The 13166-nt window shown below is 48.2% G+C and overlaps 1 protein-coding gene across 2 annotated transcripts in view; it reads right to left on the reverse strand.

Annotated features, from left to right (window-relative positions):
- Positions 1-13166, reverse strand: part of FRMD4A (FERM domain containing 4A) — a gene marked incomplete at both ends in the record, with an annotated part of 371294 nt that overhangs the window by 37357 nt on the left and 320771 nt on the right. For both annotated transcript variants that reach the window (XM_080618704.1, XM_080618703.1), the window contains one exon: positions 198-274. In XM_080618704.1, coding sequence (XP_080474830.1) covers positions 198-274 — 77 coding nt within the window. The remainder of the gene's footprint in view (positions 1-197; positions 275-13166) is intronic.

The raw sequence follows: 13166 nt of genomic DNA on the forward strand, positions 1-13166 counted from the left end.
CCGGCTCGGAATGGCTCAGCCCTTCTGGGGATAGCTCGGCACGGATCAGCCCAGCTCAGAATAGCTCGGCACGGATCAACCCGGCTCAGCACTTGCAAAGCCCGGCTCGAAATGGCTCAGCCCGGTTTAGCCCGGCTCGGCAGGGCTCGTCCCGTCTCCGCACAGCTTATCCCTTCTCGTCCCGTCTCGGCGCTCACCTGCGCGGGTCGTGCACCTCCACCGAGAACTTCTTCTCGCGGAAATAGAGGTTCTCCAGCTGCCTCCATTGGAAGATCTGCGGGGAGAACAAGCAGGCGGTGAAGCGCCTCACCGCCAGCCCTCACCCAGCCCCGCTTCCTCCCGGCGCTGCGGCGGCGGCGGCGGCTCCCCGCTCCGCCCCGCCCCGGCCCGGCCCCGCGTCCCGCCCGTTCCCCCCCCGCTTCCACAGCAGCCGGGGGCAGTCCCACGGCGGGGCGGCTCCGACCCGTCCGGCCCCGGTGCTGGAGGGAGGGACGGACGGGGGAAGGCGCCCGTTTCACTTGGCAGGGTTAGTACGGGTTGGACACATGTACGGCAAGGGAAAACCGGGATTCGGTTGATTATCCCTCCAGGAGCTGTGCTCTGGCTCAGCAGCATTCCCCTCGGGGCTGTGGGTGCACAGAGAGGACCTGGGAGGGGTGAAGGTGGCCTGGCTGGGTGGGGGTGACCCCCACGGGGTGTCTTATGATACCCAGTGCTGCTTTTGCCCCATAATCAACATAAAATTCGCAGGAGCAGGGTCAGTTCATCTACCCAGGCACTGGCAGACTTGTGTTGGTGTTGCCCAAGGCTCCAGCGTGCTCCTGGTGATGTGAAACACAGCAACAACAAAGGCATATTCCTGCCTCAGTTGTACAGGCTGCCATGTTGGGCATAGCAGGGCAGTGTGCAGACACTGTCACCAAGGGGGGAACTGAGGCATGAAGCAGTCATAGAATCATAGAATGGGTTGGAAGGGATCTTAAAGCTCATCCAGTCCCAACCCCTGCCACAGGCAGGGACACCTTCCACTAGAGCAGGTTGCTCCAAGCCCTGTCCAACCTGGCCTTGAGCACTGCCAGGGATGGGGCAGCCACAGTGTCCTGGGTTCAGCAGTTGCAGTCATTTTTCTCCTTCTTAGTAGCTGGTGCAGTGCTGTGTTTTTGACTTTTGGCCTGGGAACAGCGCTGATAACACCAATGTTTTTAGTTGTTGCTCAGTAATGTTTACCCTGACCAAGGACTTTGTGAGTCTCATGCTCTGTCAGGGAGGAGGGGAAGCTGGGAGGAAGCAGGGACAGGACACCTGACCTAAACTAACCAAAGAGGTATTCCATACCACAGCATGCCAAGCCCAGTATATAAAATGGGGGCAGTTGCCCGGAAGGGTTAGATCACTGCTCGGTTGGGCTGGGTATCAGTCGGCGGGTGGTGAGCGGTTGTAGTCTCTTCCCTTGTTGTTTCCCTTATCATTATTATTACTGGTGGTAGCAGTAGTGGTTTGCGTTATACCTTAGTTACTGGACTGCTCTTATCTCAACCCATGAGAGTTACATTCTTTCAGTTCTCCTCCCCATCCCTCCCGGAGCAGGGGTTAGAAAGGGGAGGAGTGAGAAAGAGCCTGTGTAGCTGACTGAATTTAAGCCACGACACACAGCTTCTCTAGGCAGTGGGAGAAGCCAGTTTATTCAGTCATGGGAGTGAAATCATAGAATCATAGAATAGTTAGGGTTGGAAAGGACCTTGAGATCATCTAGTTCCAAGCCCCCTGCCATGGGCAGGGACACCAGGTATCCTGGGTGCTGGCTGTATGCCCTGCCCCAGCATCAGCATGGGCCACACTCAGTGTACACTCTGGCTGTACACTGAATGTACGCTGAGTGTAGGTGCTCCTGGATGTGCTCACACAGTCCCTTTACCCCACACCTCTGCCATGACATAGCCCTCATCTCCCAAGCAGGAGGGAGGACTGACCACAGAAGCAGCACGAGGGATGCGGTGTCAGTTCTACAAATCACTGCACTTGCAAACCACATCACTGCAATGGACAGGGCCACCATCACCTCCTCTTTACAAATCAGCCAAAATCCCAAACCCTGGCTTCCAGGCTGCTCATCCACCAGGAGGAGGCAGCCTCCACCCCTTGGGCATCCCGCATTTTGGCTTCCCCCACTACCCTTAGCAAGCAGCAGTGTAACCTCGGTGCTGGGAAGCAGAGCCAGCAGAGCTTTCCTGATTTATACTCCTTCTCCCACTACAAGCGGCTTCTGTGGAGTTCCTGTCCTACCCCCAAGGAAGGCGCTGGCTCCTGCCATGATGAGATAAGCCGCTTGCCAGTGTCAGTGCTCTGGAGATAAGTAAACAGGAGGAGTAATTTGATTTGCACCGATTAAGCTGTTGATGAAGGTGCAATCTAGAGAATAAACCAAGCCACGGCAAGGACCCACAATTTCCTCCTTGCTGATATCTCAGGAGCAGCAAAACTGAAAATACTTGTGTTGGGAAAAGTTTCTAACCAACTTATTTATCATTTATTTACTTATTTCTTACTTTCTTTTCTTTCTATAACAGGGTGTTTAGGAGGAAGGGTGAGATAAGGAGGGCACTGAGCTGCTCCATACTGTGGGGCTGTCTGTGTTGTAGGAGGGTAAGGGAGGAAAGGGGCCAGGAGGGACTGGAAGCTTGAAGGGCTGGCTCACACTGTCCTCAGAGGATTATGTTATTCCTCCACTGGAAAAATTAATTGCTGCGTAAAAGTTGTCATCACCAAAGGAAGCACAGAAATACCCCCTGTTTTACCCAAGGAGGGAGGACATGCACAGTGTGAAAGGGTTAAGCCACGACCTGAGGTCTAAACCTGAAGTCTGCCTCCCCTGCAAGCCGCCAGCTTCAAAAGCACTGAAAGGAAGTTAGGGGACTAAACTCCCACTGACAACTGGGGTCAGGCCTGAGACTGTGATGTGGGCTGCCGAAAACATCCCTCCGCACTTCCAGATGCCCATCCCAAGGCGGGGAGGATAGTGTAGCTGCATAGCATGTGCAGAGGACGTGTCTGGGAGGCGCTCAGACATGTGGAACACATCAGAGTCTAAAAGCCCATCAGATCACACCCTTCAGAGAGCATCTGTCTGTCCCAGGGTCCCCTGTTGTCATTTATGACTAAACTTCAGCATGGTGCAGAAGGAATTTGAAAGCCTTTTCCGAGCTGCTGGCAGCTGTGCTACTCCCCATCCTTTTCCCTTGGACTAAGCCAGATTGTTCCCTGTGCTCGGATCCCTTCCTATTCTACCCACTCTGCTACCAAACCTCACTGCAGCTCCTTCCCTTCCATGATTAACTCCAACTGTCCAAACACTCGGTGCTCCTGGGAGCTGTTCAGATGCCCAAACGTGGGCGGGAGTGCCGAATTCCATGCCCCGGGGTATCCCGGGATGGAGCCTGCCGTGGCTCCAGTGCTGTATCTCCCAGCCCTGTGCAGATGTCTTGGATCCCCCAGCAGTGCCTAAAACAGCATTAGACACCTAAGTTTTCGGCACTGGAGCCCCAGATCGCTGCAGTTTTACATTCAGTTTCTTTGTTTTTCCTGTCAGGGTGCAGAAAGAGGCACCTTTGGGAGGGAGGGGGTGAAAGTGACCCCGCAACCTGAGGTTGTGCCTCTTGTTCCATAGCTTTGCTTTCCAGAACGTACATGTGCATTTTACGGTTGCTGTAACCGCCTCCCTTTGCTCCCCAAATGTTATTCTGCAGTCTCCCATTCCCTTTGCCCACACTGATCTCAGAAGTCTCAACCTACCTAAGGGATCCTAACTGCAAAGCTGTGAATACCCACAAGGAAGTATCTGCTTTCCTGTTCACTGATCACAACCCCCCAGGAGAAGCAAAGCCCAAGGTCCCCCTTCAGCCAGACCTCCTAATGTAAGCAAGCTGTTCCCTTCACCAGTTATGTATGGTTTCAAATTGATGTTAATTCAGTGACAGATGCACAAGGTGCCATTAGTGGGTCTTCTTAAATGGAAGCATAACTTTTACCCATCAAGATCCTTTTACCACTTGCAGCCTTCACTGGGGAATATGAGACACAGCAGGGAGCTGGTCGTAATTTCAAGAGAGTCTCGTGGAAATGCAGTGACTGCAGATGTGTGCTGGTTTGGGGGCTAGTTTGGGTCAAAGCATCCATGTTCATGGCAGGTTTGCCTCTTCCTTCATGAAGGCTGGGCCTGGATTTAGGTTATTTGGCTTATGATGGTCTTTGGCTACTTTGCAGCACTGAATCCAACGCCTGCTCTTGTGGATGAGACAATTCATATGGGCTTTAACAAAGTCATATTAGGGGTGCAGTGATTTTTGCCTTACAAAAGGTACCTCACAGCAGGGACTGGGACAGCATCACCCCAGACACACTGGAAAAGAGGCTCAGGAGAGAGTCACTTGGTAATACAAGCTGAGAGCACAGCTCCCCTGCCCTTTAGTAGCTGCCTTCACTTAGAGCCTGCAGACAAGGGCACAATTAGTGGTGCTCGTGGTGGGCTGAGCTTCTGTGATGTGGTGGTTTGCCCACTGGGATCTCTTCTGAGGTCAGCAGCCTGATTTGGATCAGGGAGCACAGGGCAGCTTTCAGATGGGAACAATTCTTGGTAGTGGCCATCATTACAGGCTGCACATGAGATCATTTAATCTTCAACAGATGCTTAAGGAAGTCTCTCTGAGACTGGCTTTTGAGTGTGGCTGCACGCTCAAGCATGTGAAAGGGGCTACTAGAAAGAGAGGAGAGCATTACCCTTATTCGCCTCTTCCCTGAGGTGACTGTCCCCAATGTGGGCCCTGTTTCATTGCACCAGTAAAACTGGAACTGACAGTATCACTTGAATTAACAAAACTGCTTATCAACCCATGGACATTCAAGGGAACAATTGCTCCCTGTCGGACCATGTGCACCGTTTAAAATGCATTGGGGTGGGTGGGGAGGCCATGGAGGGGCAGCCAGTGCCAGAAATGGCTTTTCTGCAAAGCTGGCAACTTAGAAGAGGAGCCAGGGGAGAGATCCGAGTGCTGCACGGTGCACTCCAGAGGCTTCAGGTGCAAGCTACAGGAATTTTTTCATTGGAAACCCCTTCCAAGAGGCAGGCGAGCTTGCCAGGCACCAGATGTTTGTGAGTAGTTACAAAGAGCTGCAGTCAAAGCCCTTCAGATGCAAGCTTCTTTTGTGAGCGTACTTGTGGTTTGCTGGCTGCTTCCTAATTAAGCTGAGCCTGGAGGAGAGGAGGCCCCGGGATCTGCATCCACTTCAGCCATGTGAGTCTGAGTTTTACCATGGTTATTGACCGTAGGGCTGTTTCTGTGAAGCTTGCACACAGCAGGAGGTAGGGTCAGTGGGAGAGCACTGAAAGATGCTCCTGATAAAGAAGGGAGGGTGTTCTGTGAATGAAGCGTAGGGGAGTGTTTATGGCTTGGCCACTCCTGTCCTGGGTGACCTGGCCTTTGCTGAGGTGTGGGAAGGTGAGTTAATCTACATTAGGCTGTGCTTGGGAAAGCCTTGGATGTGTATCCAGTGGAGGGACCATTTGGGATCCCCTGTCAGTAATGAGGCTGTTGCTGGCTCCTGTGTTGCCCTGCAGCCAAGGGTCAGGATGGAGAGTGTTGCTGAAGGGCAACACAGTGCTCTCTGGATTATGGTACCTAGAGAAACATGCCCAAATAGTACCTTTTATAATAAGTATCAAGCATCTCTACCCTGGGGTTGGGGTACTGGGTCCTCTTCTCCCTTCTGGACTTGGCACTGGGCAAGTGCACTGAGGCTGGACACTGTGTGAACTGTTCTGTATTTGGTCTATTAAGAAGCAGATAAAAATGCTGAGGTATTTGGTGTCTTGTTTTCTTTTCTTTCTCTGTGTGTTTTCCTCTGAAGCACATGAGATGGGGCACAGGGAGGACAGGGTTACTTAGCAATGCACACGCTCTCAGGGGTTTCAGATACCATGCTTGGTGGCTCTTCAGAATCAAACCATCTACAGAAGTCTACAGAGGATCTACCTGCTCTTTGTCTGCTCTTGTTGGTGACCTGAAGGTGATGGAGATAGATAGGCTTTCCTCAGAGGTGCCCACTGAATGTATAAGAGGCAGTGGGCACAGGTTGCAGGGTTGCAGCAAGGGAAATTCTGACTAGATATATAAAAACCCCCAAACCATGTATAAAAAAGCCCCAGTTAGTGAAGGTGGTCAAACACTAGGGCTGTGAGTAACCTGATCAAACTCTGAAGTTGGCCTCAACTTTGAGCAGGAGGTTGGGTTAGATACCACCAGAGGCCTTTTTGACTCAAATTTTGCTTTGATTCTAAGCATCTAATAAATGACCAACTGTAATTGCTGTTGGACTTACTGACCTATATGGTGTCTCCCAGTCCTTCAAGTCTTGCAGCTTCTTAAGATGATTAATGCTTTGTTAAATCACACTATGCAGCAGGAACAATCATCCCTCCAAATGCATGGGCTACCACCCAGACTGAGTGCTCTGAAAGGCTTCTAGGAAAGGCAGGGAAATAGCGTGGCACATTTCTAACAGCCCAAATGCAATCCCTTCCCTCGCCTACACTATGGGCAAGAGCCAACCCTGGATGACATCCCATTGCTAAAACTGGTACTAAACAATGGAGCTGAACAATGACAGCATTTTCACACAGCTTCCATGAGTGCAGCTACAAACTCCACAGTCTTTTGTTTTCCACTTTAAAGACAAAATAAACAGAACAAAAAAGAATTCCTCCTTGGAAATGTAATTCCCTCCACTGAAGAAACTAGTAAGCAAAATTCGACAGGCTGAGTTATGCAGGAGGTCAGAGTGGAGGTTCTGAGCGGTCCCTTTTTGGCCTTAAACTCTATGGAAATCACAGCTCCAGTGAAGTCAATGGCAGTTTTGTCCCAGTGATTTTAGTGGGGCCATGGTTTCCGGGCATGGATTTGCGTTCTGCCTCAAGCCAACCCTGTTTCCATCAATCATACTTCTGTCAAACTAGTTAAAGTGAAGGAGGAAGGATTTGGTCCAGGCAGAACAGCACCATCTTAGCTCAGACAAATAGTTTCTTGTTTCAGGGGCAGATTTACCAAGAGATTTCCGTGGGCTGTCACCTATGAGTTAGTGTGACCCATTGCTGTGGGTGCCCCCAGGTCATGAGATGGGGATGCTTCACTATAACGTAGTTCTCCATCCTGCCATACTTCCATTCATTCCTGTGTTCTTATTAATCTGGGGGATTTCTTTTTTCTTTCTCTTCCCAAAACAAAAAATAGAAGGTTTCCTGTGTGATTTGATGTGGGAAACAACCCTACCAATGATCTTCCCAGAGGCTGTCATCCTCCCTTCCCCCATGGAATGGGAGCATGGCTCGGGTAAGCAGGACTTGCAGTGGTCTGTCAGCAGTCCCAGCTCACTATCTAATTACTTCTTCCTTTAAACTTCAGAGCTCTGTTTCTTGCCAAACAGACAAGCAATTTCTGGTCCAATTTGAGCTCCCTTTTGCTGTGTGCTGTTGTCATGGGACCACACTGTCCCCAAAACCATCTCTGGCTTGACCAAACAAATTGCATCTAGATCTATATAATCAGCAGTCTGCATTCATTTCCATGATGGAAAGACAATTCTCTATTAAATTTCAAAGTGGTTTATTGGCTCAGAGAGACAGCAAAGCATCAGATCACAGAGGGAAGAGCTGCTATTTGGACGAAGCATTATTTGTCTACATAATGCAACTTGATATTTGTGTCAATAACTGTATACAGACTGGGAGATCAGGCTTTGACTTTATATACAACCAAATCCACCTTCACTGCACATATATATTTGCTATATGCTGTTAAGATATTCCTTTGCTGTCACTATGCTGGATGTTTCTAAACCAATATATCTACAGGGATTTTCTTTTTTCCTGATTCTTGGAAGTTACATTTTCTCCCTTTTATTCTCCATAAGCAAGTCAAAGTGATTAGATCTTTCTGCATTAAAGATCTTTCTGATATAATTAGATAAAAGATGCCCAGTCCATACCTATGAATCAGCTGTGGCATCCTAGAATGATTTATCCTGCCCACAAACTATGTACGTGATAATGGGCTGCAATGCCTGACCTTCTGAGTCTCCTGTCCAGGCCACTGACTTAAAGATCATAGAGTCATGGAATGGTTTGAGTTGGAAGAGTCCTTAAAGCTCATCCAGTTCCAACCCTCTGCCATGGGTAGAGAGACTTTCCACTAGAGCAGGTTGCTCCAAGTCCCGTCCAACCTGGCCTTGAACACTGCCAGGAATGGCAGACACAGCTTCTCTGGGCAACCTGCGTGAGGGCATCAGCACCTTCACAGTGAAGAACTTCTGCCTAAGACCTCATTCCAATCTCCCCTCTGTCAGTTTAAAACCATTCCCCCTTGTCCTATTCCTACATGAACTTGTAAAACGCCCCTCTCCAGACTTCTTGTAGGCTGCCTTTAGGTGTTGAAAGACTACTCTAAGGTCTCCACTGAGCCTTCTCTTCTTCAGGCTGACCAAGCCCAGCTCTCTCAGCCTGTCTTCAGAGCAGAGCTGCTCCAGTTCTCCGGTCATCTTTGTAGCCTCCCCTGGACTCACTCGAGCAAGTCCACATCCCTCGCATGTTGGGGCCTCAAAGCTGAATGCAGGGCTGCAGGTGGGATCTCACAAGAGCAGAGTGAAGAGGGATAATCCCCTCCCTTGACCCAATGCCTCATATTCATAGCCAATGAGTAACTGGGCCTCTGCCTGGCTCCATCTGCTGATAAAATGGTGGGGTGTTTGGAGCAGGAAGTCCTGCTGAGCTAAGAGACAGCATCTGAGAAGGGTGGAACACATGGGGAGCCTCCTACTCCTTCAGAGCCAAGCGTAAGTGCTCAAGGCAGTTTAAATCCTGCTCCAGATCTCCACCCGAACTTCGGGCCGCTTGAGGTCCAATGTATTTCACTGTCTGCTGTCGGAGTGATTTGTCTTTGCATCTTGTTTAAGTTCTTGCTGTGCTGCAGAATCATTTAAGACTTGGCTGCTGCTTTTATAGTGAATTACACTTTAAGACCTGAATATGACAAATCACAGCCAGGGAGTTTTACTTTGATGACGCTGCTCCTACAGTTAATGGTAGCCATGGGCTTGACTTGGCTGGATCAGAGATGAGACGTCATGGTGTAGCCTTCATGAATGCAAATTCTCACAGAAATCCCTGGGGATTGTGTGCCTGATGCTATCGCCACAGGACACATAAACTTAACTGCCAAAATACAAACCAGTACTGGCTTCCTTATAAAACAGCAGGGCCTTAGATTAGTGTTCACAAGCATTGTAGTTGAACAAGCTACTTACTTAGATAACAGAAACTGAGCATGACTGTTTTATGAGTTTAAAAAGTTGCTTTACCTACCCAATCTGTTTAGTCCTGTTTGCGAGAGACACTGAAGCCAACTTTTCCTACATGAGAAAGAGTGGTGGTAATGACCTATACCTGTTAATCTATCCTGGTTCAACCATGGAAAATTCCATGCAGCCAAACTCCTTCTGTCTTGTGCCGAGCTGTGGAACCCTTGTTTCTCTCCACAAAGTTATTTTCTAGGTTAATAGCAGCTACTTTCTCTGGCTGCCATGATTTATGCAGCCCGCACCCAAACCCACCTCCTACAGCTCTGCTGTAGGATACTTGTTGTGGGCCAGATGGTGAATGGGATTAGGAACTGATAGAGGTTAAAAGTGACCACTTTTTATGGCTGAGCTCTGATCCCTTCTCTGGAGCAGTTTCCTTCCCAGCTACACAATTGTACCAGCGTGACTGAGGAAGGGGCCCAGGGGAGGAAATGAGCTGTGGTGGCAGGATTGTGATGGAGGAGGAGGGTTGTGAAGGCCACTTCAACTGATACTGCTGCCAATGTTCACTAAATCGCAGCCCAGTGGCATGTCCAACCAAATCCGGTGGAAACCAGTGTCAGGGACAAAATCCTGCTTTCCAGCCCAATGTGCTCTGATTTATTCACCTCCCAGTGCACTTGACAGCTTTGTGGCACAGTGATGTGCAGTGGTAAGGAGTGGGGTAGAGGGTGCTGAAAGGGGGAGAGCCTGGTGCTGGATGATAAGACACCTCAAACTGAGGGCAAGCAGCAGCCAAAAAGGTGCAGGTGAGAACATGGTCTCCTATGTAACAAGGATGGAATAAGACATCTCATCAGGGGAAGGTCTTAAACTGTGGCTGCTTTTCAACAGTCACAGGACTGGGTCTTACATTTTGATATGGAAGGAAATTAGGCGAGCAACCTCTATAAGAAGAAACAGCATGGTGAGGAACCTTGCTTTGTCTATGTCTCCCTCCTCCAGTGCTCCACGTTTCCAAATACAAACCTAAGACTGAATTACTGCACTATAAAATGAGTTGAACCCGCTGTGACCTGAGGACTGGTTCAGTTTACAGCCAAGTCCATAATCCAAAAAGCATGAAAGATCAGCAAGGGGAAGAGAAATAAAAGCTCTGAGCAGAAGGAGTCAGCAGGTAGTCCTTAGCAGTCAGCTAATCACAGTGAATAATTTATCACTGCTATGCCACTGGGACTCCACTGGCTTTTAAACCAGTACTTCCTGGAAATGTGTTCTGCTCCTCTTGTATCATTTGTAAATGTGAAGTCTTTTACCCCTGTCTGCAAGGCAAAGATGTTTGCAGAGGTCTTAAGAAGTGATGCTGTTCCAAGAACAGCCCGATTAGATGTGGGTCCGGTATGTTGTGTCTGGCCCCAGCTGATTGTGGATGCTCTAGAGAAAGGCCAACCCTTTCTGACTATACCCTGTGGCTCAGTGCTATGCCAATGAGAGAAGTGTTACACATGCTCCATACCTCTGACAACAGAAACCAGGTAGCTGCCAAATCAAAGACCCTTCTTGAACATGAGGGATTATAAACTGTCCCAAAATCCTGCTTGAAACCAACCAGTTTGATGTTAAAACTCTTGATGAAAGGTCACACTTTAAGTCCTATCTTCAACCATTTTAAACTCTTGCTCTCTTATATCATGTGGCAAGGAGTTATACAAGTGACTTGGGCTCCCTGTAACGGATTTGAATTTCATGTTTCTTCTACCTTTTTGACTGTCGTGATGTTCTATGGTCAGCCAGGATAGAGACTAATTTGTCAGCTCCCTCCTCCCCATCATTCACTGGTTTTTCTACATTTCACATCAATCCTTACTTGATGTTTTTCTGTGTTACTGGTCTGTCATTCCTTCGCCACAGGAAGCACAAGTTTAACCACTCCATCAATGCAATTACTGACTTCATTATGCCCTACAGCAGAGAGGATCTCTATTTGTTCTGCAATAAACCAGCTCTTAATTAGGCTGTTGCTCCTCCTGTGTAAATAGCCCATTTTGCCTCTGGAATTGGGAAAGTTCACTCTATCTTTCATTTGGAAAAGGCCAAGTAACATCACACAATGATCTTTCACTTTCTGGACAGAGAAAGTGCTGATTACTTTGCTTATTCTTTGGACAAGCAGGTGATTTCTCTCTGATAAGACACTTAAGGTCCTGATTTTACTTTGACTGTGTATTGTGTGGTAGGATGTGTCCAACTCAGCTGTTGGTTTTGCATGTTTAAATGGGAAGTCAATCTGTTACTGTTGCTTTGGATTCACAACAAATGACATTCTTCTGTAATGAGAATCCTTAGAGCATTGTGCAGACCTTCTGGGAAGGGACAGAGTATTTTCATAGCATGCTTCATTTCATCTCAGAGAAAGGATAACACTGGGAAAAAAATGGCAGAAGCTGATGTTTGGCTGTCACAGGGAGAGTCTTTGTCAAGCCACATTCACAGCTGAATTTTGGGATATCTTATTTCCAAGTCTTTATTCCCCTTGGGTTCTGTTCAGTCACCCAGAGAATGGGAACACTGATAATGTTTATGAGCCTGAGAAAAAAGGCTCATCTTAAATTTCATTGCTACTAGCCCTCTGTGAAGAAAATGGGTATTTCTTACAAAGCAAACAAACACTATCAGACTCCACTTTAAGGTGATTTTATTTCTGGTGACAAGTTAAACATTTTCTATGTGTGTTTATTGGCCATATGGAAGTCCTTTGGCTGCCTTTGTTAATCATTCACTCTTCAGCTTGGAGTGAATTGTTTACTAACTGTTAAGCTGTATGCACTAAAAGATGCCTTTGGGCTCTTAAATCAGTGGGAATATCTTACTAGAATGACAGAGATATGCCTGGTGGTACTAGAACTGCTTGGGCATGCAGGTCTCACAGCTCCCAGCTATGCTGCTTCTACTGCATGTACAGGTCTGTAGGGATGGAGTGGAGTTACATCCCTACCTGCTGGTTAAAATGGGCAGCCACCACTCACAGGCAATAGAGTCAATCAGGGGGCTGCTGTGCCTTGCTCTTTCTTTCCAATTGCTCTCCAATTGCAATGCCAAAACAAACTCCAAATGACCCTTCACTGAGAATGATGGGTTTGTTCACTGCAGCTTCAGTGGCTTGAGAGAGAGTGGTGCTGGCACACCCTCTCTGAAGACCTGGTTCCAAAGAATTTGCTTTGGTTTATCATGAATATTGGATGGTGCTGATCCAAGGTGGGTAGAGCCCAGCAGGATAACTCCTTTTTGTTGGGCTTTTCAAGGCATGTCAAGCCTTGAAGGGTCTTTTCACAGGGAAGGGTTTGTAGAAGCTCTGTTTAACACAGAGGGAAATGGATTCTACCCATCTGGATGCTGTGTGCTGGTGCTACACAAATGACACTGGTTCTACAAACCATACTTAACTTCCAGAATGCCTCAGCATATGGTTAGCAGGACAGCAGCCATCCTTTCTCACTTGACACTACCTTCTTCTTGTTTAGCTGCAGTGGTGGATTTTGTGGAGTATACCAAAACTCTTGCATTTATTTAATACTTAAAAATGAACAGCTATCAAATCATAACTGATATGGACCGTATCTTGGTTCAAACAGGCAACATGCAAAAGGAAGCCTTTGGCAGGGCTTGCTGAATCTGTGAGCTAGCCCTTGAACATATGGAAGAGAGAATGATAAGCTTCAAAGTGATGGCTTTGGGTAGCTCCAAGGCTTCCATGGAATTCAAGCACAGGCAGGAGGAACAGAAAAATAGAAGCACTGAGCCACATTAGGCTCTGCAGCCCAGCA

This window comes from Psittacula echo (assembly GCF_963264785.1).
Source record: "Psittacula echo genome assembly, chromosome: 1".
Classification (NCBI taxonomy): domain Eukaryota; kingdom Metazoa; phylum Chordata; class Aves; order Psittaciformes; family Psittacidae; genus Psittacula; species Psittacula echo.